This window comes from Brienomyrus brachyistius, chromosome 6, assembly GCF_023856365.1.
Source record: "Brienomyrus brachyistius isolate T26 chromosome 6, BBRACH_0.4, whole genome shotgun sequence".
Taxonomy (NCBI): domain Eukaryota; kingdom Metazoa; phylum Chordata; class Actinopteri; order Osteoglossiformes; family Mormyridae; genus Brienomyrus; species Brienomyrus brachyistius.
Window position 1 is genome coordinate 17563235 of NC_064538.1, and position 25359 is coordinate 17588593.

Consider the following 25359-nt stretch of genomic DNA (forward strand, 5'->3'; position numbering starts at 1 on the left):
AGCCACTCTAGAGAGATTCCTCATGGAAATCTGGTTGTTACCTATCCGGTGTTGATCTTGTCTCCTGCCCAGATTGTGCCCCCCCCCCCCACCTTAATTTCTCAGAAAATCGAGACACATATTTCAAAGGTCAAACAAGTCCCCCTCCGTCATTAAAAAGACATTAACGGAGGCTAGTCTGTCATCATCTGTCCACCAAAGCTAAGTGTCCTGTTTATGACCGATTGCATTCTAATTCTCATTATAACAGCAAGAGTACAATTATAATTAAAGCAAGAAAATGCTGTTTATTATATAACATACCAAATACCAATATGGTCAAACACATATATGCAGTTAAGAATACCTTTAAAAAACATTTAACATGTCTCATGTACATGGAGTCTTTAAAAATCTATTGATGAATCACTGGAGCATGTAGAGCTAAGAGCAAAGCCAATATCTATCCGCTGTTGCAGCCATTTCCCAGGGGGCAGTGCGACCTGAATGCCGCTCTCCCCCCTGCATCAGCAACAGAGGATCCTTGCCCCACCTCAGCCAACCTCACCTTTGACCTTTCAAGGGCTCCTGTGACAGAGGGCACATTTAAAGAGGCCCATGTCTCCTTAATTCCAATGTGTGGATTCCTGTCCTGACACCAGTTTGATGTTTCTTGTTTGCTTTGGAAGTTGCCCCCATGATTGGTTCCAATCCCTAACTGCTCCTGGAACTGGCTGCCTCTGCTTTCTATAAATGTCCCAGTGTGACCTTTCTTCCAGGGATTGAGAGAGGATTGATGGTGGACCATTGAGAACACCGATCTATGGTGTACCAACAGGTCAAGGTCCCCTTGATGAGGCCAACAGGATAGCTACACCACTGCTTAATGGCAAAGACTGAAATCTGAAAAAAAACTAATCAGATAAAGATGAAAGTTAAGCCATAAGACAGAAGTATTTATGATTAGTGACACATCCTGTAAGTGGCAGAAGACCACACATGCAAAAAATCCAAATCAGCAACTGGACTGGAGAAGAGATTAGGGAAGACAGTTAACGTGACTAACTGATGATTTGATTAAAACTTTCCGTTTTATAATCCAGATTTCATGGAGAATGAATTACACAAAGCAGCTTTTCCCCCGGAGAGGAGGTGCAATTGGCAGCTGATGATGCGATTATCGTGTGACTCTTTCCAGCCAGTAAGGAGCAGTCAGATTGCATGGCAGCCTGCTTCAAGTGATGTGTGGCTGTGGTGGTACGGTGGGAGGCACCCCAAAACAATGACAACTAAGCACCCCCCCTCCAGATTGCCTCAAGATCTCAAGAGTTAAAACTCTCTTTTCGATTGCGATTACATGGGGAAATTTGTTGTTTTAACTCAGTGGAGAAGAACGAGGTGAGCCAAAAATGAAAAAGGGAGTTGAAACCTGCAACAAGCCAGCCAAATAAAAAGGCAGTGAGTGTGCATAAATTTAAATATATTATTTCACACGGTTAGACAACGGAAACTTGTTACTATTGCGTTTCAGTGAAATATTCACATTTAATTAACTATGAAACCATAAGATCAAAGTTTGTGCCTGAGCTATTTTATATGCAGACAATAATTTCCTTTTGGAAGTTGTCAGTAATACCCTGCATTTTGTGGGGAGTCCAACGCAACTTTAAATATGGATGCATCCCTTATTATGAAGTTGCTTTCCATTCAGGTGTCTACGGCCTTTGGTTTGTCGTCTAATCAGCATCAGTATTAATGCAGGTGCGCTACCATCGGCCAAATTCACTTACTGTACATAGCGAAGGAGCCGCAGATCTGGTGAAGACGACAGATCCGGTGGGATGAGGGAGAGGGGGCTGACTGAAGCAGCTGTAATTGAATTACCTGCTTCTTGTCTGCTTCACTGCCGGCTTCTGGTGACATAGGGATTAGTCATAAGAGTGGCCTCCCCAGCAGAGGTGCCCGGCCATGCAGGGACCTTTATCAGATGTGGAGCTAATTATAGACTATTCGCTCCGCAATGATCTGTGGTCCACTTTGTTACTGTCAGATATACAATCGGCGCCTTTCATCCCTTTGTTTGAAGGTATTTGATTAAATCCACGGTTGCACATTTATTTGGGGATGGAGTATTAGGTTTTGAAAATAACACGATTGAAACTTTACATTTAGAGCTGTCACACTGCTTGATTTCTGCCTCGGAGACTGTGTAGATTTATTCAAACGGAATAGAAAAATCAAGCACTTATTTAGAGGCTTTGGGCTCCTGTCCTTCAATGGAGACTGTGGAGAAGGTGTAAAACAGTAGGATATAGTGCAAACAGTGGGAGACGGTGCCATCAGTGGGATTTAACAGACAGCCAAGCTTGGGAAACCAGCACAGATCCATGTGTGAACCGAAGCCTCGTCTTTCTCCAGATTTCTCGAGCCGACGCGCTTCCTGGGTGCCGTTTGATGTCATGTTGTTAAAATTACCTGGAGTCCACTGGCCAATAAGCTTGTCCGAGTTACTCTCGGCAGTTTCGGTATGGACACAAAGCACGACAGTTCTGCTGACTTGTAGCTTTACTTTTGTTAAGGAGGATCTCCTAGAAGAATCGCACAGAGAATATTTGTCTTTATGTCACTTGTGTTGTTGTTGGGCCCTTATGGAAGGTCTCTAACCTCTAGTGATGCAGGCTGACTCTGTGCTCTGACCATAAAAAACTGTGTTCTCACCTGTATATACCTGTACCTGTATATACCTGTACCTGTATATACCTGTACCTGTATATACCTGTATCTGTGTGTCTTTCATGAAGCATCTGGGTAAAAAAAAACTACCCTGTTAAAAATATTGCTATATTCTTCAAATGCCAATTATTTTCTTTCATCTTCTGGCATGTAGGTCACGGCCGGGAGCCTCGTAGATTTTATATCATGTCCTCATGTGATTCCAATGAGCCATTTTACAAAAAAAAAAAGAATAGTTTAATTTTAAAAATATAATTGAATGTATGCTGTTTAGTTGAAAGGCTTCTGGGGATTGTCTTCGGGTAAAATTGCTAAAAGCTTTTATTTGTCTTTATTTCCAAGGGACAGAATATACGATAATATATAATAATATACGATATAAAGTTGAACTGATTCTCTGATTACAGCTGACTGTATGCTGTAAGGTAAACAGCACTATGTTTGAGTGATGTCTTAATGTCGAACACATTGATTGACAGGCAGAACATTTTCAGGAATAAATGACTCATTCAGTAACACTTAGAGCAGGAAATTACTGATGTTTCAGGGAGCACATTCTACTTTCTGTAATGGTGTCAGGTGGGAATGTTCAGAAAATGAAGTGTGAGGTTTCCATTTTAAGATACATGATGTTTTGGGTACCCAGGTTACTTTTTGTTGCTGCACAAAACAATGTAGACCAGGGTTCGAGTTTCCACCATGGGTCCATGTGGGTGGAGTTTGCATGTTCTTCCCATGTCATCATGGTGTTTTCTCTGGGTACTCCAGTGTCCCCCCCCCCCCCCCACCCCCCCACAGTCATGCTAAAGTGAATGAGTGCTACCAAACTGTGCATAGGTGTGAATGTGTGTGTGCCCTGTGAGGGGTTGGCACCCCATCCTGGGTTCTTCCTTGCCTCATGGCCTTTGTTTCCAGGAGAGGCTCCACAAACTCACAATCCTGCATAGGACAAGCAGGTATGGAAAATGGAAGGATGGGTCAATTCTCAAATTTCCGTTAACATCTGCCTTTGCATAAATCAGAAAACAATCATTGTAATAAATGTTGTAATTAGGCGTGCAGTGATCTGACTTTCTGTATCTAGCGCACGGCTAAGCTGAATTTGAAAGACAGCCTGTCTATAATGAGAAAGTGAGACACTGTTGCACATCCTGTGACTCAGCTAAACATGCAGCAAGCCTTGAACGAGCCTGGAAGTGTGGAATCGGCCTGGACAGATTTCCAAAAGACGAGCCAGTATAAGGCACGCAGTCAGCCCTCAGCCCCAGACGACCTCCTGCTCGAATCAAGGCTTCTGTGGCCTGAATTCCCACTCTCTTTACACATAGGATGTCTCTGAACAAGATGCTTCACGAGAGCATTGCTTTTATTAGAAAATGACCCATGTTGAATATCAGCAAAATACTCAGGGTAAATATAATTCTCATACAAGATCCAATTCATAGCATTTTTCGAATCTAATGTCACACAGCAAGCTAAATTGGGATTATGTTATCGCTTCAAAGCGGAGCGAAGTTCGGATGGGGGGGGTCGCATTATGTCTCTACTTGCGCCGTCGCAATGGAATCCGTGGCACGGTTAAAGGATCCACTGCCCTACATTTGCTGAGTTCTGAGTTCAAAGTGCCCCCGCAGCAGTGAAATCTGGGGACATTACGTCACGCTCCGCTTTCTGCAGACGCTGCCTGTCAGCTTGGCTGAATTTCATTTTTCACTGATGATACGCTGCACTCGAGCCGACTGTGGGGGTCGGTCACATGACGCAGTGCAACCAACGTAGCTCAAATAGGTCCGAAATGAGAAAGTGACTGAAAGGACATTAAAAGACCCATGAATTCGGAATGCGATGTTTAATATGTATTTTGTCATATCATGACATGAGCTGACGTGGCCTTTTCTAGTGTGTGATCAGAATGTAGACCAACCAATCAAGTGAAAGCTGTTCCGTAAGAATTAAGCAATTTATTGTCATATGTGCAGTGTCTACATAACAAAATAAAACATATATTTGGTGCATATGTATATTTAATATCCTTATTTTGACACATAGCCAAACTCAGGTGCCCTAATCAGTCTAGATAGAAATATTAAAATATACACACAGTCCAGTACCACATAACAACATTTCGGTCAGCGATGTACCGCATATACAATAAGATTATAATAGAGCTGAAAATTTCCTGTTGCCTAGTGATGTCATAATCATTGTAACATTGTAGCACAACACATTACTCACGTGTCCGGTGGTGCCGGTGTAAACAAACATATTGAGCTGCCTGATACATATATACAGTATAGCACATACAAGTATCAACAGTACATGATACTTCATAGTGTTAATAAAGAATTACGCTACTGATTTATGTATTGACTACACTGTACAGGTCGTCGTCAACTTACGACCGTGATCAGGTCCGAAGGCCCTTTATTTTATATGCAAAAATGATCACCATGTATACGCAACTTACGACTGATAACATATACTGTAACATAAGAATAAATCATCTTTAAGTCATATCGTTTGCTGTTTTTAACCTTTTTGTCGCCGTTTTCTTAGTTCATTGCTGCCGACAGTTGGGGCCCAAACCATCATACGCTCAGACTGGGTAACACCCTTGCTGTCAGCCGCGGCGCAGTCGGGGCCACATTTCCGTGGTCTTGGAACAGTCGTAAAGTCAATCAGTCGTAAGTTGCGTAGGTCATAAGTCGACAGCGACCTGTACTTTTTATTGTTAATTAGGCTATAGGCCTAAAATACACCCTAGGTGTGTAGTAGGTTATGCCATCTAGGTTTGTGTAAGGATACTCTAATGATGTTCGCACAACAACGAAACTGCTTAACGGTGCATTTCTCAGAACGTATCCCTGTCATTAAGCAAAGCATGACTGTGCATAAAAACATAAAATATGCATATGAATATGATAAAAGTACATGAGCTCATCCCAGGTGTATACAAATCTCTAATTAAACGTGTTTATCATTTAGAGCCGATCACTTGCAATGGTGAAACAAAACTCGTTATTAGTCTAGATAGAATAAGTTGCGTGGACGTGTTTGACCTGGCTATCTGTCTGACCTCGTCACTGTCTGTAATCATGGCTGTCTGCCCATCTTCTCTCCTAGGCTCAGGTCCTTCTAGTAGCCCCAATGGAGCAGGATGTGGAGAGCCCAGTCACTATCAGACAGCCAAAGCTGCCTAAACAAGCCAGGGAAGACCTCCCCAAGCAACTGGTGGACAAAGAACAAGGCAAACGGAAGATCCAGAGGTACGTTCGCAAGGACGGAAAGTGCAACGTCCATCACGGAAATGTGCGGGAGACATATCGATACCTGACGGACATCTTCACCACCCTGGTGGACCTCAAGTGGAGATTTAATCTCTTCATCTTCGTGCTGGTTTATACGGTGACATGGCTATTCTTCGGCTTCATGTGGTGGCTCATCGCTTACGTCAGAGGAGACCTGGAGCACATAGGAGACAACAAGTGGACTCCCTGCGTCAACAACCTCAACGGCTTTGTCTCTGCTTTTTTGTTCTCAATAGAGACAGAGACCACCATTGGGTACGGCTACAGGGTGATCACGGACAAATGTCCCGAGGGTATAGTTCTACTCTTGGTCCAGTCTGTGCTGGGGTCTATAGTCAATGCCTTCATGGTGGGTTGTATGTTTGTAAAGATTTCACAACCTAAGAAGCGGGCGGAGACTCTAGTTTTCTCCACCAATGCGGTCATCTCGATGCGAGACGGCCGACTGTGCCTGATGTTCAGGGTGGGCGATCTCCGCAACTCGCACATTGTGGAGGCCTCCATCAGAGCCAAGCTGATCAAGTCCAAGCAGACCAAGGAAGGGGAGTTCATTCCCCTCAACCAAACAGACATGAACGTTGGCTACGACACCGGCGACGACCGGCTCTTCCTGGTGTCGCCGCTCATCATTTGCCATGAGATCAACCAGCACAGCCCTTTCTGGGAGATCTCCAAGGCCCACCTATTTAAAGAGGAACTGGAGATTGTGGTCATTTTGGAGGGCATGGTGGAAGCCACTGGTAAGGAGTCACGTGATGAAGTTAATGTCACACACCACTGAAAGGTTTATGTATTTGCACAGCTTATTGATCTGGAGATGCTTCATAGGCCAGATACCAATTTTGATTATTTTTAAGGATAACCCGAAAGGTAATGTAGACTTCTTTACTTGTGTAATTAGTTTTAGTCCCTTTGTTCCTGTGCCTGATATTTAAGAAAGCCATACCATACATAATGATGAAGCAGGTGACTTGTGCTGAATGAAAAAAGAGTATCGGTTAGGTCAATTAAGGCATCAAGATACGTCAGACTGGGACTTTGGGTGATAAGATTATGTGCCAACCGAACTCCAGAGACCCACAGGATCCCTGTGAGGTCAGTGGCTTACAATGTGACTATTGTTAGAAGATTTAAATAGAATTGGAAGGCAGGTGCAACCCATGGTTGTGTAACCAGCTGTGCTGATATAAACATGGCCGACACGTGTTCCCATCTGATTAAAGCCCCTTTACATACTACAGTCACTCTACGGGGCCTCCTCGCAGACCGGTCATGTTATAAAACAGGTTTATCGTCCAGCTAAGTTCTGCTCATTTCTTCAATTTCAATTTCGCATTTTGGAGTTTTCCTTAATTTTTTTTTACACATAGCCAAAATCAGGTGCCCAAGCCTTGTGGCGGCATCATATGCCTCATCCTTGAATTTTCAGCAAGTACAAAACAGCCCAGTTAAGTGGCAAAAACACTAAACCTGCTTCTGTGGGAAGTGGATTTCACACAGCTGTGTGTAATTAGCGGATGAAGTTCGGGACTGCACTGTAATGTTTATAGCCTCAAGGGGGTTTTTCAGCTACATATGGATTTACAAACAGACTTGTGTCTGAATATATGAAATCCCATTCTGTCTGCCGCCCTAAATGGCATAAAAATTCATTATTAGAAAAAGTACGATATTTCTCTAAATAAACCCAAAACAAACTCATGAATAGAAAAAAACACAAGCAGTGGCACGGTACAAGTGCTGGCTATTGCAATTTTCTGGTAGCCTAAACGAATGGCTCAGCTAAAGAGGAGGAATGGGGCCATGATGCACCAGCGAGCGCCGCTGTTCCAGAAACCGCAGAGCGTCCATTTCACAGGGAGGGGGCGGCGGAGGACAAGAGCCCCCGGTGCCGAGGGGGGGGACTGCGCATTTTCACGTTACGTTAGCAAGGTAGCGATGATGCGGTTGAGTCACTTTGTATATCCGGGGGCTGCTCCTGCAGACTCCTGGCCGGACACCGGGCCGCGATCAGGAAAGAGCCGGCGTGGATTGGCTCGGCTGATCTTGCTCCGAGTTTGTTTTCAGTCGAGTGAGCAGAGAGCCTTGTCCCCACAGGCAGAAACAGCATAAATGTATTAATATCGAACCAGGGCCAGTGGAACGGCACATAAAAACTTTCTGATTTTATTTTTTTACAAACTCCTCTGAATTCTGAGATAAAATCCTTTGCTACACATCATTGTGCAATGCAGGTACCCTGGCTGCTGTTTGATGTGCCTTTTATTTTGTGCGATGTGTGGAGAAGAATCTGCAGCCTATTTCTGCACAGCACAGCAAACGATGGTAATGTAAAAAAGACATTGATATTAGGGTTATGTACGAGAGACCGGGCTTTCGGGGAAGACAGACGCCAAAAAGTTGCATGTGCTCATTTGACCTCTGTAGGGTTAATTCTGGACAAACTCCAGAACCCAGGTCCAGAAATCAATCTGTACGTTTCAGCCACCCCCCCCACCCCCCCCCCCCTCGTGCTTTTTGCTTCATGGCAGCCTGATATCAGACGATGTGCAAATTAGCCCAAGGAGCTCAGACAAACCGGCCCGCCTTTTCACTCCATTTACTCTCCCTCCACAAGGTGTCCGCTAAGGCTGTTTTGGAGCATACCAGCCCTTCGCCGATTAAAAAACAACCTAATATAATACTAATGGCATTATTTTTTACAACAAATGGGCATTATCATCTGAAACTACTCAGCAAGAACAAGTGCCACTCCAGGAGTCTGCAGATGCTTCCAGCAGTATAAAAAAGGAAACCATTTAAATATTCAAGAGCAACCTGCTTCATTGCCCTTTTTTGTCAGCAGCCAGTTTTAAGTAACAGTTAACAGATACGAGCTGCTTCTCCCACCATTTTCACGCCGTTAGCCTCTGAGCTGTTACCCTGAGTGCACTTTCCCTTACACGCCGTCGACTGTATCTCCTCTGTGCTCCTGCAAGGGTTTTCCTTCCTTATTCAGCTGAAAAAAAAGGCTTTGTGCACATTTTTAATGCGATGAAAATGGCACTGAGGATTAACTACCCATAAATTATCTTCAATAAAAGTTTTTTTTTATGACAGTTGTCACACAAAGCCTATGTGTGCAAAGAGTTCAGCGTATGACTGCATTTCTATATTGTTTTGTTTTATTTATTTTAAGAAATAGCAACCTTCAATTTTAGCCTAAAATGCAGAAATAGGGGAATATGTGTGTGTGGGGGGGGGGGGTCATGAATATATTATATACATTATATATTGCCAATTGTCCCCACAATTTGATAAAAGTTTCGACATTGTGGGGACCGCGTTTTAACGCTTGCAATGACCGCAATCGAGAAACTAAAAATGACAAAAGTCTCGTATTTTGTTTGGTTACTAATGTTAAAGTTAGGGCTGGGTGGGGGTTAAGGGTTAGGGCTGGGTGGGGGTTAAGGTTGTCTTTGCTGGGATTGGGATTTTGCCCATAGAAGTGAATGGAGAGTTCCCACAAAGATATGAATTCAAATGTGTGGATTATATTTATATTACATTGTGGGGACCATATGGCCCCATCAATGTGATAAAAATCTGTTATTTGATGTTGTGGGGACCATTTTCAGGTCCCCACAAAGATCTGTGACAGCAATCAAAAGAATGAAAAATGCCAAAAGTCTCGTATTTTGTTTGGTTGCATATGGCTAATGTTAGGCCTCCTGTTGGGATTAGAGATATCCCCATAAAAATGAATTGCGTGCGTGTGTGCGCACTGGGGTGTTATATATCTGGAGGTATGATTAAACGCTTTCCATTAAGTCCTTGTTAATTCAAACCCTCACACGCTATCAGCAGCACCATCTGAAGTGAGGTCAGAAAAATACTTAGCGTCTGACAAATGCATGCACTGCACTCATTCTTTGCTGTGGCAGTTTCTTAATTACACAGATCGGCTGGTTTTGTCTGAAACGTGACTGGCGACAGCAACTAAAATATGAGGCGAAGCATTTCCAGTCACAGTCTGCGGGCTGAAATGCGCCGGCACGCAGCGCCGCTGTTTCCCCGACTTGCCCCTGCTGGTCAGCGGCGAAAATAGACACGTCTGACAAGAGTCCATCATTCTGCCTCGTTCATTGTCCTCATCCCCCCCCATCTGTTAGGTTAATCAGCAGGCGAGTGCTTGCCGTTAGGATTTCCTGGCAGAATGACGAGGGATCGTCAGAAGAGGGGTGGATTCACACGGGGAATTAGCGAGATAAGAAAGAACCAGAGATCGGCCATTAGCCTTTAGCCTTTTGTTTGCCCAATCCGATAAAAAAAAAATCACAGAGTGACTGCCGCACATGCGAGCTAATGGATGAACCGCTTTAAAGCCTCCTAAACGATTCCGGCAATAATTGTTACGCACGGCAGGTATACGACGTAGGCAGCACGTCTTGCTCTACGATGCGTACGGTCAACATGAAAGCTAGAACCAGAAAAGGGTGAATTTTTTTTCCGATCATATCAGTGCTTTTAGGAAAAAGGCACTGCTCTTATGCCAGTGTGCCATCACTGCGCTGTAGTTTGAGGGGTTGCCATGGTGACCGTGTTTGCTTCGTGAGTGCAGGCAGGGATTCAGCCACAAAGTGAGCAGGCAGGAAAGCCCACTACAGTTATGCAACCGCTTTATCCGAAAGGCAGGCCACAGCAGCCAATGGGCATCGCATTATTATTAGCTGTCTTATTTAGCGAGTGGGTGGCAGCGTTCTTGCATTGCGGGATTTATTTTAACCGAGCACTTGTGTTCTATTGTTTCAAAAAAGAGGCTGGTGGTCAGGGCCTGGGTGAAGCTTTTGGAGGTCAACACTGTGTTGGGGGGTAAGGTGGGGGGGGGGCTCCCAACGACAGATCTGGGTGCTGAGCTTTGCATTCCGTCTGCATCTAATTGGGTTGCCAACTTTGGTCAGCTGGCTAGCATGAGATTTTCAATTCCAGACAATTCTGTGCACAAATTTACATGCATGTAACCGTTTTATTGCCTTGTAAATAATGAGTAGGTGAGCACGAGGAAGCGGTCAAAGGACAAGGACTACGTGAAATGTTAGTTAGACTAATTAACCCGTTAGCCTCCATAAGTCACCCCGTCACGAGGAAGTCCCAGAATGCCGTGGGGGGAGGTGCCACGCCACATCTCTCCACCTTCCTTCCGTTTCTTACGACCCCTCGAGCGCATGGGGGACAAAAACGCAGAAACACACCCCCCCCGGTCCCTGTTACATTAACATTCATTAGCATTTATAAACAACAAGGACCAGTTCAGGGTTGAAACCATAATAATCGATCCCAGGGGGGAATTTTTTGTGCATGCAGCAACAGCCTACATACAGTGCAAAACAGACAAGGTGAAAGACAGTATACATACTGCAAACAAATAAACGCACTGTGAACAGATTAAAAAGTACACAGAACACAAATAGAATGCTGAAAACAAAGAATATTATGGGATAGTAGAGATACAGAATGGTGATGAGATATGTGACTGGCATAAGGCAATGGTATAATTCAGCTTCTAACTAGTCGGCCATATTTAAGAGGTCACAAGCACATATATGTACAGTCATGCCGCTCAGACATGTGACTTCATGTTTACTGATGTGCTCCAGGTTAATTACGGACCCGCGTGTGCAGAGGCATTTTCCTGGTGGCCCCAGTGAGATGTGGGCCAGCAAAAATAGATCGTGGGGGACCCCAAAATCCAGAGCTGATTTTTAATCCTGGTTCAGCCCTGGGTCTGTGTCTTCATCACCCCAGGTAGCAGCCATGCCAGTAACACAACTGCTTCTTGGGTGTGGGATTCGGACGTGTCGATCTGCTATGCAGGGAAAGCAGGTCAGCGAGCCACACTTAGCCAGTTAAATATTTCATGGGCGCCAAAAAGGCACGCGGGGGCTGGGGGGAGGGGTGCACTTAAACCCCAGGCAAAGTGATGGGACATCTGGGGTTCTGGCTTCCCTGCGCTGGCCACCAGTAAGAGAAGTGGGCCTGAGGTGTCAGTGTCTAGCCACACAAGTAGCAGCAGCAGTTTTACCACAAACAGGCGTTTTTTTTGTTTTTTGTCTCTGATGGAAAATCAATGGGTAACGGGGAACCGTGTCCCAGATGGACTGGATCTACGTCTAAAGTCGTACTTTAATTCATCTACATGCCTCTGAGGGTCTTTACGTCAGTGACTTGCTGTCCATCTGCCCTGTGGCAGACCAGCTCGGAAAACGCGTATTAATCCTGCTGCAGCCGAACGGAGTGCGTGATTTATCTAATGCCAGCATTAAGGGTAACAAACAGTCAACGGTTTCTTTTTTTATCAGCAGGCAGCAGATGTAACCCAAACAGCTATTCAGGAAGCGCAGCGGGATCATTAAGATCCCACTAATAGCCTGTGTGTCACTCAGCAGGTTAGGATGCTGTGCTTGGGGTTAGGAGGTTGCTGGTTCAAATCCCGTGGTTGGCAAAGTGATCTCAGTGTTGGGCCCCTGAGCAAGGTTCTTAAACCCAAATGCTCCGGGGACTGACTGACCCTGCTCTCTCAGTTGTGTGTCACTTTCAATAAAACTGTCTGGTAAATATGCGCAATAAAAGTTTAAAATTAAGAATAAGGGATGTCATCCAGTAAATCTTGCTCCAGTTAAATTATTAAAAAAAGGAGAAAAAGTCAAACTGGGGAGTGAGTCTGTCACATTGCCCGTAAGATCTATGAACAGAATTTTTTTTTTAATTATTATTATTTTGACATGTCAGCCAGAAACAGGGTATAAAACAAGTCAAAGAACATAAAGGCAGTTTTTTCATCGCAGTTTGTTGTAGTATAATTTGTATCAGGCACCTATCCATCTCCCAACCACTGATCCTGGACCGAGTCGGGCGGGGAGGCTGCAGTTTGATCTAGATGAATATACACAAACACAAAATCAGTGCAATTTGGAACTTCATCTATTTACATATTTTTTGGAGTTAATTATGTATGTTTATTAGACGATAACAGCCCTGTGTGTTCTCAGATTCCTGATTCAGAAACATCTCCTGGTCTTCCGTTTAGCTGAGGATGTTTGTATGAAATCCTCACAAGTGCCACCTTTCAGCTGCTAATAATAGCAGGCATTTCGGGATGACTGTACAGATATGCAGTCTGGGTTACCTGGGGGTGGACAGATACAGGACTTCCTGTCTGTGTGACTGATTACTTGTAGAAAGACAAACGAAAGTGCTCTATCTGTAACAGTAAAGGTTGAAATAAGATTATTATCCCATCCAGGGTGTACCTCTGACTTGTGCCCCCCTGCTTCCTGGAGTGGGAGCCAGATCCCCCCACAATCCTGACCAGGACATGCAATTGGAAGACTGATGGATGGATGAATTAAAAAAAATCCAAAACAATACAATATAGCATAAATGAAACCAATGATGTTTCTGTGTTTATTAATTATTAGCATTTTATGTGTAAATGAAGTCATGTTGTTTGGATACAGTAAAATGTTGTTCATTGCTCCACGGTTTGTCGGCTAGCTTTAAAATTTGACGCTCTTAACGCGCGGATCCTTTAGCCTTTATTGCACCCAGCTGCCCTCTAGTGGCTGATTCGTCTCCTGGACGAGATGCAAAACAATATATGCAAAACATGTAAACAAATTGCAAAATATTATATACATATACGGGCTTAGCTATAGAGGTGTCTGAAAATGATCAAACCGAAACATCCTGTATTATTTAACTGGCTGATAAATACAAATGCAGGCAGGACAAACAGTCCAAGATGGAGCATGTATTTTTAAATACATCGATCCATCCACATTCCAACTGTTTACCCAGCACAGGGTCACTGACATTTAAATACAATGTTTTCTATTTATAGTGAACAAAGCATGAGATAGAGAAAGAGACCAGATGTTTTGATTGTTCTGTACCTGGTGCTGAAGGAGATCAAAGAGAATACTCATCGTCTGCGTTTATGGATTTAGAATCAACCTACTGGTTGTTGCTCCTAGTCCCAGATTTACCATAATATTTCAAACTGTACCAAAGCACCCAACGTGACTCAGTGTCATAAATTGACATAATTCATAATTTGTTCATCTCCCACTGATGAAAGCCAATTTACTTATTATGAAATAATTAAAGCATTCATCCCGCATAAACGTTCTTAAATCAACCATTCGAAACCCCTTATTGCTCCCATAATATGATATTCAAGGCCTAAATTGTCTGAACTGTGAAACAAATTCTGAGTAATCGTATAGGAAGCTTTATAATGTCGACTTTGTTGACTTCTGGCTTTCATTGTCTGGAGAATTCTGGAGATGACCATTGGGGGAACATAAATGTTGTTTGGAGCTTGGGGAACAAAATTGTACCGGGGCTGTACCCATTTTTTTCTGACAGTGGTGTGTGAGGGTCACACTCTTCTATAGCATGGTAGCTTTGTACCTTTACCGAAGACCTGGCTTCTCCAGTCTGGTCCTGGCTTTGAGATGCAGTTTATATAAATGTGCTTTGGTTCGGACCTTGGTCTCTGCCTTTTCCCTCTTAACCGTCAGCTGCTGTTGTGATTTTAAATGCATTTTTAAGGCATCGCTGCCTTTTCTCCAGAGTTCGGCTCGAGCTCTGGATGAGATAGAAAGCAGAGAGGAATCGGCCACTACAACTTCAGAACCTTGGCAATGATTTTCCAAAGGTGTCTGAGCTCAGTGGCAGCCACTTCTGCAACATCTATCAACTAGCGATGCCACAAAAAGCCTCCGACATTGTCTAGCTGTAAATATATTGACAGGGCGGCTTTTACTTCTGCTAAATAATTAATGAACCAGAGCATGATGTAACGGGATGAGAGGAAATGAAGTATTTGAGTTCCTAAATTAGCTTTTGTTTTAGTTCATGCCTATTTGAGTTCACCTTGCCCTCATGTAGACCTTGCAATACTGCAAGTCAAGGAAGGGTACCTGTCCCCACCTCTGGAGTGTATAGAGTTGGGGAGAAGAAGAATTTTACTAGGCTGCTTCATCAGAATCTGTAATCACACAATGAGTCTGACTTTCCATGCTTCCTGGCAGAGAAGACTGCTTTCAAGAGTATTGCTGGAGCGCCGCAGTCCCGGGGAAGCGGATTATCCCGCCGCGGTGGCTTCACACACCTGAAAAAAATACATGATGGACGGTGCAAGATGGGAATTTCGTCTCGTAGCGCTAAGAGCCAATTTGGAAGCGAAGACATGCGTCAGTCTAGTAGGGGGGAACGCAGGGTTGTATTCCATGTTGCATGGAACTTTGGTGCCCCGAAGTGAGGTCTTCCACAGCGTTCAGCCACCAGCTGCTCCGCTCAGCTGCAAAACATAATCAGAAGATATGGGGCCCACGTCCAGATGCATGTAGGCGCTAGACAAAACGGTTGCCTCAAAATAAACAAGTAAATAGGACCCGCTCACCGAAAACGTTCCCAGCGTTACCTATTTTTAACACATTACGCAACAAACAGCGCTTCGTCAGGCTTAATGAAGAGCATTCTAATCGAAATTTATTTTTGTTCATCGGCCCTGATCAGCAGCGTCCAAGTGTTTGTCTGCTAGTCGCTCGGTCCTCAAAATTTCCACTGGAACTATTTTCACTGCAATTTTCCTCTGGATGCTACATTTCGGGACGGGGGTAATCATCGGTTGATTCTGCGGATCGGTGGAAGTGCTCGGAACATTCCGACCGGGTGGGGGGGGAGCGAAAGACGTTTTTTTTTTAAGTACACAGTTCAAAAACAGAATATGCTGAAAAATCATATTTTTTTAATATTAAGGACAAATGAATTGGCTACTAAGTCTCATAATTTTCGTAACTTCCTACGTGTGTGACCGGTAGCAAGTAAATTTCGGAAACATTCGCTGTTGGGTAAATGTTAATTATCAGCATTACAAAGCATTTCTCTCGATCACATCTGCTGCAGCTCTTCTCGATAAGTAAGTGTGAAAGTCAAGCCAGATGGAAATGAGTGTCCCCGGCTCTGTGTTGCCGAGGCTGCTCCCGGGGGTGAGGTACAGGTGAAACGTACATACTGTTCAAATTCTGTCTGTGTAAGAGCCGATATGGCTACTAGCGTAATTTTCTATTCAGCTGTCAGATATCAGACTCATCCTTTGGAACACAAAGGCAAACAACAAATCAAAGAAAACTGCGTCCTTACAGAATGTCATGCTTTAAAAACACTGCATACAGAGCAGGATAAAAATATACAAAAGACAAGCCATGCATGCAATTAAAATTCTCACTGCAAGATTCATTATTACAAACGCAAACCGTGTTTTTGGCAGGCTAAACTCTGTGCACCACTTACGTTCCTGCTTTCTATATACTATATTTCACTATTTATATGTGTAACATATCTAAAAATATCGAGAGCGAGAAAATGCTGACATAAAATGTTAGCATTCAACTTTTAATCTTAGACACAAAGCTTTTGTATTGTGTGACGCATCCACTTCCAGGTATTACTAATAGACATAAAATGTTGATTTTATTTTGCGCTCAAAATCAGTTTGGGTTTGAACTGTCAGGTGCTATGCGATTTTTATTACGCTACATTCTTTTAGCCGACGGTGATGAGGGGTTTGTGGCAGGTGGATCAAAGCAGACCCTTCTGCTCGGAAGCGGTGATGCGGATCATACAGCCTGATCTAGAGGTGTTTCCGTTCAAGTCGCTGTGCGCAGTCCCCCGTCTTCGCGTATGGCGCAAAAGCGCGCGGGGCTGCTCGTGATTTGACAGATACACGGCAGACGATGGAGAGGCAGAGAGGATGAAAAGAGACAAAGAGGAAATTGGGAAAGTTTCAAAATCTGCTGAGCGATTCTTTTACGACGACATTTTATTATTGATTCCAATTCATTAGAAAAAAAAAGTATGTGGCCAATCGTATAACACACTTTTCAACCCCAAACCCGAATCATTTGGTAAAGTTCTTTTCTGATAATGATTTGGTATTCGGGGGATTTACAAGCCGCTCCAATTTTGATGCTGAGTCGCCGTTTGCTACAAGGCAGCGCTGTGGCTTTTGTCTATAGGCCCACCTTATGAAATAGCTGTTTTGTGATATACAGTCGTTCCTCGTTTATCGCGGTTAATCAGTGCCACACTCTACCGCAATAAGTGAATTTTCACGAAGTAGGATTCTTTATAAATTGAATATTTTCGTAATTAGAGCGTAGAAAACCTGTTTGCTACCTTCTACATACGTTTTGTAACATTATTAGACATGAAATAACACCCTTTAGTCACCATTACCGTTATGATTGCTTGACATTGAAGCAGGACCGGGGAGACGAGGAATCAGGATCGAAGGGTTTATTTGGAATCACTCCAAATGCAGGACACAGGAACATCTAACATCAAAACGTCAATGACAGACCTGGGGTTACAGACTCTGCCGTGGACTTAAAAACACCGGACGAATGAAACTGACGGAAAACAGCTGGTTACGATCGGGGTTGCACACGTGGTTACTAAGGGGGCGTGGCACACAAGAGGATCGTACAGGCAGGCCATGACAATTACACTCGTATTACCCAATATATTAGACAAAATAAGAGAGAATAAGACATATTAGATGTTACAAATATCATATTATTGTTATTGTAGATTTAATTACGAAGAGCAAAGATGTATCATCATATATGAGGCAATGTATCATTTTCACTGTCTCGATCAACTTTTTAATGAATATACAAAAAACCGCGATAGAGTGTAGCAGCGAAAGTCGAAGCGCGAAGTGGCGAGGGACGACTGTATTTACTATTATTAAAATTAGAGATGCACGAAATTGGAAATTTTCAGATATTGCAATGTTTGATTCTTTTGTGATAAATATTGTGATATTTATAAAGCAAAAAGAGAGTTCAAAATGAATTTATTTCCCACAAACCCATCGATGACTGATCTAAACAAGAAGGATGAAGATGATAATTACTGCCCCGGAGGGCGCGTGCAGAGATCATGCAAATCAGCGGAAGTAAACTTTAAACTGATTTTTAAACATACAAGATAATCTTGAAAAGGAACGATCATTAAAACTGCTTGCTAAGTCTTGTTTCCTAGGACAGTTAAAATGTTTTAGCGAAACTATATATAGCCTACCCCTCGCACTCGGGGAACCCTATCGCCAGGATTCCAAAATACTAGAACTATGTTGAAAACAACGTTGTTTTTGAAAACGCCGTATAATGCAGTATAATGTCCGGGCATTATGAAGTTATGAAAAAGCCTGATCTCAACCCAGCTGATTACCGCGATCCTTGCGATGTGAGTATTGCACGTACATAACACGCAGAGTCCATATCAATATCGCACGTTGCCCAGTCATAATAGATTATTATATTATACACGTAGTAATCCAACATTACCTGACCAGAAGCGTGACTATTAATAATCCCGACTCCGTATCTGCGCTAGATATCACCTGCACGCCACGCGCCTTATCGGCGGAGCCTGCATTTCAGTTATACCGAACAAAACTACAGCTAAAAGCCGCCATGGGGACCAAATTGTTTGTCCGCTATATCCGATGCTTTTTCTGCATTTTCTTAAAGGCGCACGGCCGGGACCAGCGGACCTCGTCCGTTATAGACGATATTTTGTTATAAGCGAGTCCACTATTACGGGATTTTACTGTAATCACCAAATGCGTTGCCTTATCGCCACTTATGAGCCACAGAGGGAAGTGTTTAACAAAATAAAATCTGTTATCCGTTCGCCGCGGCCCGGCACAAAATGCTCCACAGCCCGGTACTGGTCCGCGGCCCGGTGGTTGGGGACCCTTGCTTTAGACAGAGTCATCGAGGGAGGGAGCTGTCAAAAAACACTTTTGGGATGTAGCCAAATATAGAGGGGCCAGTACTTGATGCCACTGTTAATGTTATTGAGTTTGGAAGGGGGGTGGGGGTAGGGGGGCACCGAATTAGCACCATCAAACAGGCCTGTAGCAAGACATCAAAAATAGGCCTAAAATTGTTCTTCATTCCAGCAGTCTATTTGTCAGGCTGTTGTATAACCTGTTGAGTGTTGCTGCAGTATAATAATCGTGACATCTTAACAAAGTTGGCTGTGAAATTCTTGTTGAAGTTCTTTCTATAATGTTTATGGCTTATAATGCATGTGATTTTTCCTATGTTGTAATTTGATGGTGTTTTGTGCATGAGAAGATGCTCTTTGTTCATTGTTGTAGTATGCTTGGAAAACCATGAATTAGGCCTACTTAAGACTATAAGATCGTCCAGATGTCTGCAGTAGCCTGGAGAGAAACAGACTGCCACTGAAGTTAAATACGTTTGCTAAAGAATTTAAATGATACTTTGCTGTGTTGGAGTTTGATTTGGGAACTTTCTGCATCTATCGACTATGGCTGTGCATTGCAGATATATTATACATTATGCAGTCGCTGTGCATGAAAATGTTTTTGTTGTTCCTACATCTGCTACGGGGCAATTTAAGATTCTGAATATAGTGTGTTGTTGTGGTAACTGAACAGAACTGATTGGTTTGAATTTTATGGCTGTTGAGGGATGATAGTATGACATGACACAACAGGCCAACACATAACAATTTGTAAGCTATTATGAATGTTATTGAGCTGTAATTGGATTGTATGGCCCACCCACTTTTATTCTGGCTCATGAGTAATTTCATTTTTGGCTTTGCCATGACTCCAAGGAGAATTTCTGTACCTAGACTTACCTGGAGGGTTGTGCTGAAGTGATCACAAGGGAAAAGAGGAAGAGGTGTTCAAAAGCTATAATCAGCCTTAAGAAACCCCACCAAACACTCAGTAATGAAGAACCAACCAAATGGCTGCCAGGTTCTTTGTAAAAAGCTCTGTTGGCCAAAAGCAGCAATCGGAGACCCCATATGTTAAACCCAGCTTTGTTATCTTCTCAATCTTTTTGAAGCAGTTGTGTATTTGCTTGGTGGCTGCTGGCAGGTGCAAGTATGGCTCACGTCTCGGTATTCTCCTCCCCATCCAGGAATGACCTGCCAAGCCAGGAGCTCCTACGTGACAAGTGAGATCAAGTGGGGCTACCGATTCACACCAGTGCTGACGCTGGAGGATGGCTTCTACGAGGTGGACTACAACAGCTTTCATGAGGTCTATGAGACCAACACGCCAATCTGCAGTGCCCGGGAGCTGTCTGAAATGACTTCCCGGGCCAGCCTGCCCCTTACCTGGTCTGTGGCCAGCAAGCTGAACCAACAGGCGGCTCTGGACGTAGAGCAGGAGATGATCGACCATGAAGAGGCAGAGGAGCAGACGGAACGCAATGGAGATATTGCAAACATAGAGTATGAGTCAAAATTGTAGGCTTGGGGTTTTTTTGAAAGCTCAAATTGATTTGTGGACCAGATAGTGCAGGGGTGAGTGGGGGGGGGGAGGGAGCATACAAAATAAGGTCTCATGTGCTCCCCACTCCGAAATCTCCTCTCATCAATCTCTGCCTGGGAGAATAATCACGAAATATCTATGATACCAAGGCTGGGACAATCGCATGCTCTGAAAATTTCTTTCTTAACAGTAAGAGTTATTATAATTTTGTTTTGTTTTTTTTTAAAGAAAAAGATCTGACATATATATACATATATATAAATATATATATATATTCTAGGGCATTTGCATTTGTATTTTTGTACATATTTCAATAACTGTTCCTAGCCAGTAATGGTGGATTTATGTTACGGATTTGTGAATATTTGGCAAACAGGAAGTTTGATACCGTGTTAGAAAATGAACGGGGAAAAAATCCTTTCTGTATATAATGCCTTATGTAATAAACATTCTTTTCATTAGGGCTTTTTAAAATATATATATATATATATATATATATATATATATATATATATATATATATATATAAGCATGTACAAAAAACTCCTGTAGGTAAATTGTTCTATATTATGTATATAGAGTGTAAGTAGCAGTAGGCAAGGAAAAATATTCTGATCATTACTGGATGCAAAAACTATATATTAGACTATTGTTCTGGGGACCGGACACAGTCCGCGGACGTGTGTCTGACACACAGCCTAACACCAAGAGGCTGTTGACCAGTTGCCTATAACCCTCGATAACTTAAATAGGGAAAGCGTTTTCCCCTGTTTAATAACGTCTTTTTGTTTGTCAACGCGCTTTGTGCAATACCCTTTAAGTTAAACGGGGAGCACCTAAGCGTCACTCCGCGGCTGGTCGCGGGTGTGATGCGCATGCGCCACCGGAGCCCTCGTTGCGGGGACGGTGTCTGCGGTCTGCTGACTCGTAGGTGAGATGCAGCTCAGCTGACTGCCAATTCACATCGGTTCTTTATTCACTCCCGAACTGTAACTAGTACTGTATCTCAATTTTTAATAGTACCACGTCCTACAAGGAACTTTGTTATTGTCATAAACCCTTTTTATGTCTTAGATAATAGACTCAGAGGTTCCCTGTCCTCTTGTGCTCGCTGTTTAAGGGGGAAAAATATTGTATCTGAAAAGCGTGCGGCCTTTCACCCAGTTGATTAGTGTCCCCCGGTGGCATCACGTGGAGAAAAGCCTCCATGCGATGCGTATTTTTAGCGATCAGATGGGGTGAGAGGCAGCATAGCCGTAGCTTGTGCGAGGACTTTGAGGTTATAGAAGCACTTTATGTGTCATTGCCGAGCCTCTGCAGACGCTGCTGGCTGCCAGGAGTATTAACAGTATGATGAGAAACGGCAGCACATGCAGCTGGTGTCTGCGAGTCGTCCGGCTTTGAAAACTAATTATGGTACGAAAAAAAATGCTGAATAAGTGACGATAATGAGCACAGTTCGATAACTAAAGGCTTTTTATTCAGATTAGAAGCAACATACCCGAAGCCTGCAAACTGGGCAGTCTTGGCTAGTCTGAAACCAACTTTGATAAGTGATGAGGATTTCTGCATCCACATTTCTGCATGACAAACTGGGATAATATGATCTTATATTGTGGATGTAACTTACCTTTCGCGGTCAGGGAGCTAGGAAATCTTACATTAACCCATGATTTGTTTTATTCAACCCCCAGCCACGTTGAAGCACAGTAAATGCAGCGCCCCCTTGTGGTGGTCTAAAAAAACATCCGTCCCCAAATGCAGGTCTTTCAGCGTCCCGCTTTTTCCGGAGAATTCACTCTCCGTGCCCTTGCAACTGCCATTTTGTCCAGCCTGGGGACAGGTCCTGCATTCACATCATGTTTAGTCAGAGTACAGGGCTTGCTTGTTGGCTTTCTGGCAAATTCTAGCAATATATGCAGCAACAGGGAACTTTTCTAAGGGGTTTCTCACCATGTGGTTGGTAAGGCGTGACAGCCCACCCCTTCTCAGTGCTGCTTAGAAGGTTGGAGGAACTAGGGTTGAGGCATTGTGATAGTGGGGGAATGGATATAGAGTGTACCTGCCTGTATGTCTTTTTTGTACAGGCAGGACTGGCTTAACCTTTTTAAGGGCCCAAAGCAAAATTTGATTAACCTATTGGTCATTTGTTATCTTCCTTCCCATTCTAATAGGCTGATCAGATGGGGGGGGGGCCCTGGTGGCTGCTTGGCCCTAAACAGCCAGGTAGTTGGCTTATGCTTGGGCCAGCCCTAGGTCAAGGGGTCACATCAAGGTGCAGATGTGGGAAACTCAGTGCTGAATCCACTCTGTACCTGTAGCATATCAAAGGATGCAGCCATGATGGCCAACACCTAGTCAATGTTGGCAATATCCACAGATACAGGAGATAATCTACAGAATGGTGGACCAGGGCCCTTGGATGGGCAATGCTGATCCACCTCCACGTCTCCATCAGAAAACACAGAAAAGGTATTTCAAATGTTTTTTTAACTACCCCACAATGTGTCTGGGGACCGAAATCTATAGAAGCCATTTCAGTGGAGGAGGGAAAAACGTCTTCTGCAATCCCGCACCTTATTCACAGCTTTCTTTGTGTTCGTTTTTAAACGAATGAATCTCTCCGATTTTTGGCTATTGTCCAATGTTAAGGTTTCAGTCAGCTCGACAGCATGCATTATTCTGAAATGAATTGTAATTCAGCAGAGAATAAAAAGTAAGGTTACATTTCATCCATCCGTTTTCCAAACTGCTTATCCTACTGGGTCGTGGGGGGTCCGGAGCCTATCCCAGAAGCAATGGGCACAAGGCAGGGAACAACCTAGGATGGGGGGCCAGCCCATCACAGGGCACACTCACACCATTCACTCACACATGCAATCTTAGCAACTCCAATTAGCCTCAGCATGTTTTTGGACTGTGGGGGGAAACCGGAGTACCCAGAGGAAACCCATGACATGGACGACATGGAGAGAACATGCAAACTCCACACACATGTAACCCACGCAGAGACTCGAACCCGGGTCCCAGAAGTGTGAGACAACAGTGCTAACCACTGCACCACCATGCCGCCCCAGGTTACATTTTATTTAACAAAAGCAAGAAAAGGGTACATGAATCATTTTTACTCAGTTGTTCCCAAGAAGGGTTTTTTTCCTGACTTTCAATACTGTGTGTTTTTGTTATATCTATCTGCTCCTGGCTTGACATTTGAATGTAAGGCATGTATTCCTTAAAATCACAATTTCATTATATTTGACATTTAGTGTAGTAAATCTCATAAAAAGCAAGGCTTTAAGAAAGTACCAGTTATTCTATTAAGCCATATTATGACAGACTAGTAGCTTTATTTTTCTTTAAAATCCTGTCCAGCCCTGTTTAGCATTTCACAGGTATCTTGCAGCTTCTCACATGTTTGTATATTTTTAGTTGCTTTCAAGGAGAAACCCCCAAAGGAGATTTTGGGATGAGGGAATGTGAGGAAACTCCGTCATATCGAGACTGCTGAAACACAAGGCAGGAGTGCTTTCAGTGGCAGAATAGAAAAACACATCCAGTAGTTTAGCAAGAAGGTGAAATTCTCATTTATCGGTTTTTTGTAAGACGTGGTCAGAACTTAACAGAACAAAGCAAATACCTTTTACTGTTCCTTTCATTTATAAGTGTGTCATGGCTTTTGACATAAGAATTATCGTCGTGCTAAGTTGTAGTGTTACCGTTGTTGGAAATGTGTAATTATTTATTGTGTAGAAATCATCAAAGAGGGGTTATGATCAGATCTCAAACAGTGCTCATTCTCTGTGCATTGGGTTGATATTGCTTTGTTTCAAGGTTAAGTTTTTATGGTTTGATTGAGAAATTTATATATATATATATATATATATATATATATATATATATATACATATATAAAATTCTCTATCCAGTACATTGCAGGAGAAATATCTCAGTCTGCTGATATGTGTTCAGGGTCTTTAATAATTTGACGGCATATTCAGTCCCATAAATAACACAACACTGAGCTTTTTTAATCTTTGGGCCTTTTGCAACATCCTGTAACATTTTTTTTCAGTTGCAATGCCATTTATTATTATTTTATTTTTTTTTGCCATGAAAGCTTTATATAGTTGTTTGGGTTAAAAACTGTAACTGTAAGGTGTGAAGAAGTGAAGCCTGCGCCCATGTTTTAATTTCAGAATTGCACGCCAATCAGGAGTGTTTTGCCACCGTAATGGGCCCACCAGTGGATACGGTAACTGTGCCATGTGCAGGGGATACTCGTTTAATGAGCTTCCTAATTAGCTCTCCGCAGCTTGAGCGACTGAAAGCCAATTGCAATTAAGGCCGAGCGCACACTTAAAATAAGTTAGCGGCGTAATCGTTTAAATTCTTTTGCTGAATAGGGTTATTATGCAAATACGTGACGGAAAAGCGAAGGAGGCGAAGCGACGCTCGGTGGCACTGCCAGGACATTTTACTGCAAATTACCAGCAAACGTATTAACTGCCATATGACCGGCTCTGATCTCTGCCCAGCCATGTCATCCGCTAAGCTGTCTCCGCTTCCAGTGTCATGCTAAAAATAAACACAAACACATGCGAAGTTCGTTATTTTCTGCCAGTTTGAGAAAAGGGGAATGTGCATCTGATCGATTTTGCCAATTTTAGCCTGGTACAATATCAACTGGGCAGATTAGCACTTCTCCCCCATGTGTTGTGAATTCCTGCTTTGCGTGTTAATGTGCGAGATAGGAAAACAACTCAATTATATACGCTGAACGGGACTGTTAATGTTTCTACAACAATTCCGGGCAGTGGCGTAGGAGCCAAAATGCACGTATACCCCAACATTTAATTCAGCTACATTCACCCCCTTCAACACCACCCATAAAACTAGACCCTTGTATTTAAATATTTAAATTTTAAGTTGCCCACCGTATCAAACTACGCACCTGATACTGGAAATGAG

General features: G+C 43.2%; 1 protein-coding gene across 2 annotated transcripts in view; it reads left to right on the forward strand.

The window, feature by feature from the left end:
* Positions 1–20850, forward strand: part of kcnj6 (potassium inwardly rectifying channel subfamily J member 6) — a 44957-nt gene extending 24107 nt beyond the window's left edge. The window contains exons 2-4 of one of the 2 annotated variants that reach the window (XM_049017636.1): positions 5269–5396; positions 5836–6760; positions 20036–20850. In XM_049017636.1, the coding sequence (XP_048873593.1) occupies positions 5860–6760; positions 20036–20370 (1236 nt within the window). In that variant the 5' untranslated portion in view covers positions 5269–5396; positions 5836–5859 and the 3' untranslated portion in view covers positions 20371–20850. The remainder of the gene's footprint in view (positions 1–5268; positions 5397–5835; positions 6761–20035) is intronic. The other variant, XM_049017635.1, reaches the window with a different exon arrangement.
* The last annotated feature ends 4509 nt before the right edge of the window (positions 20851–25359 follow it).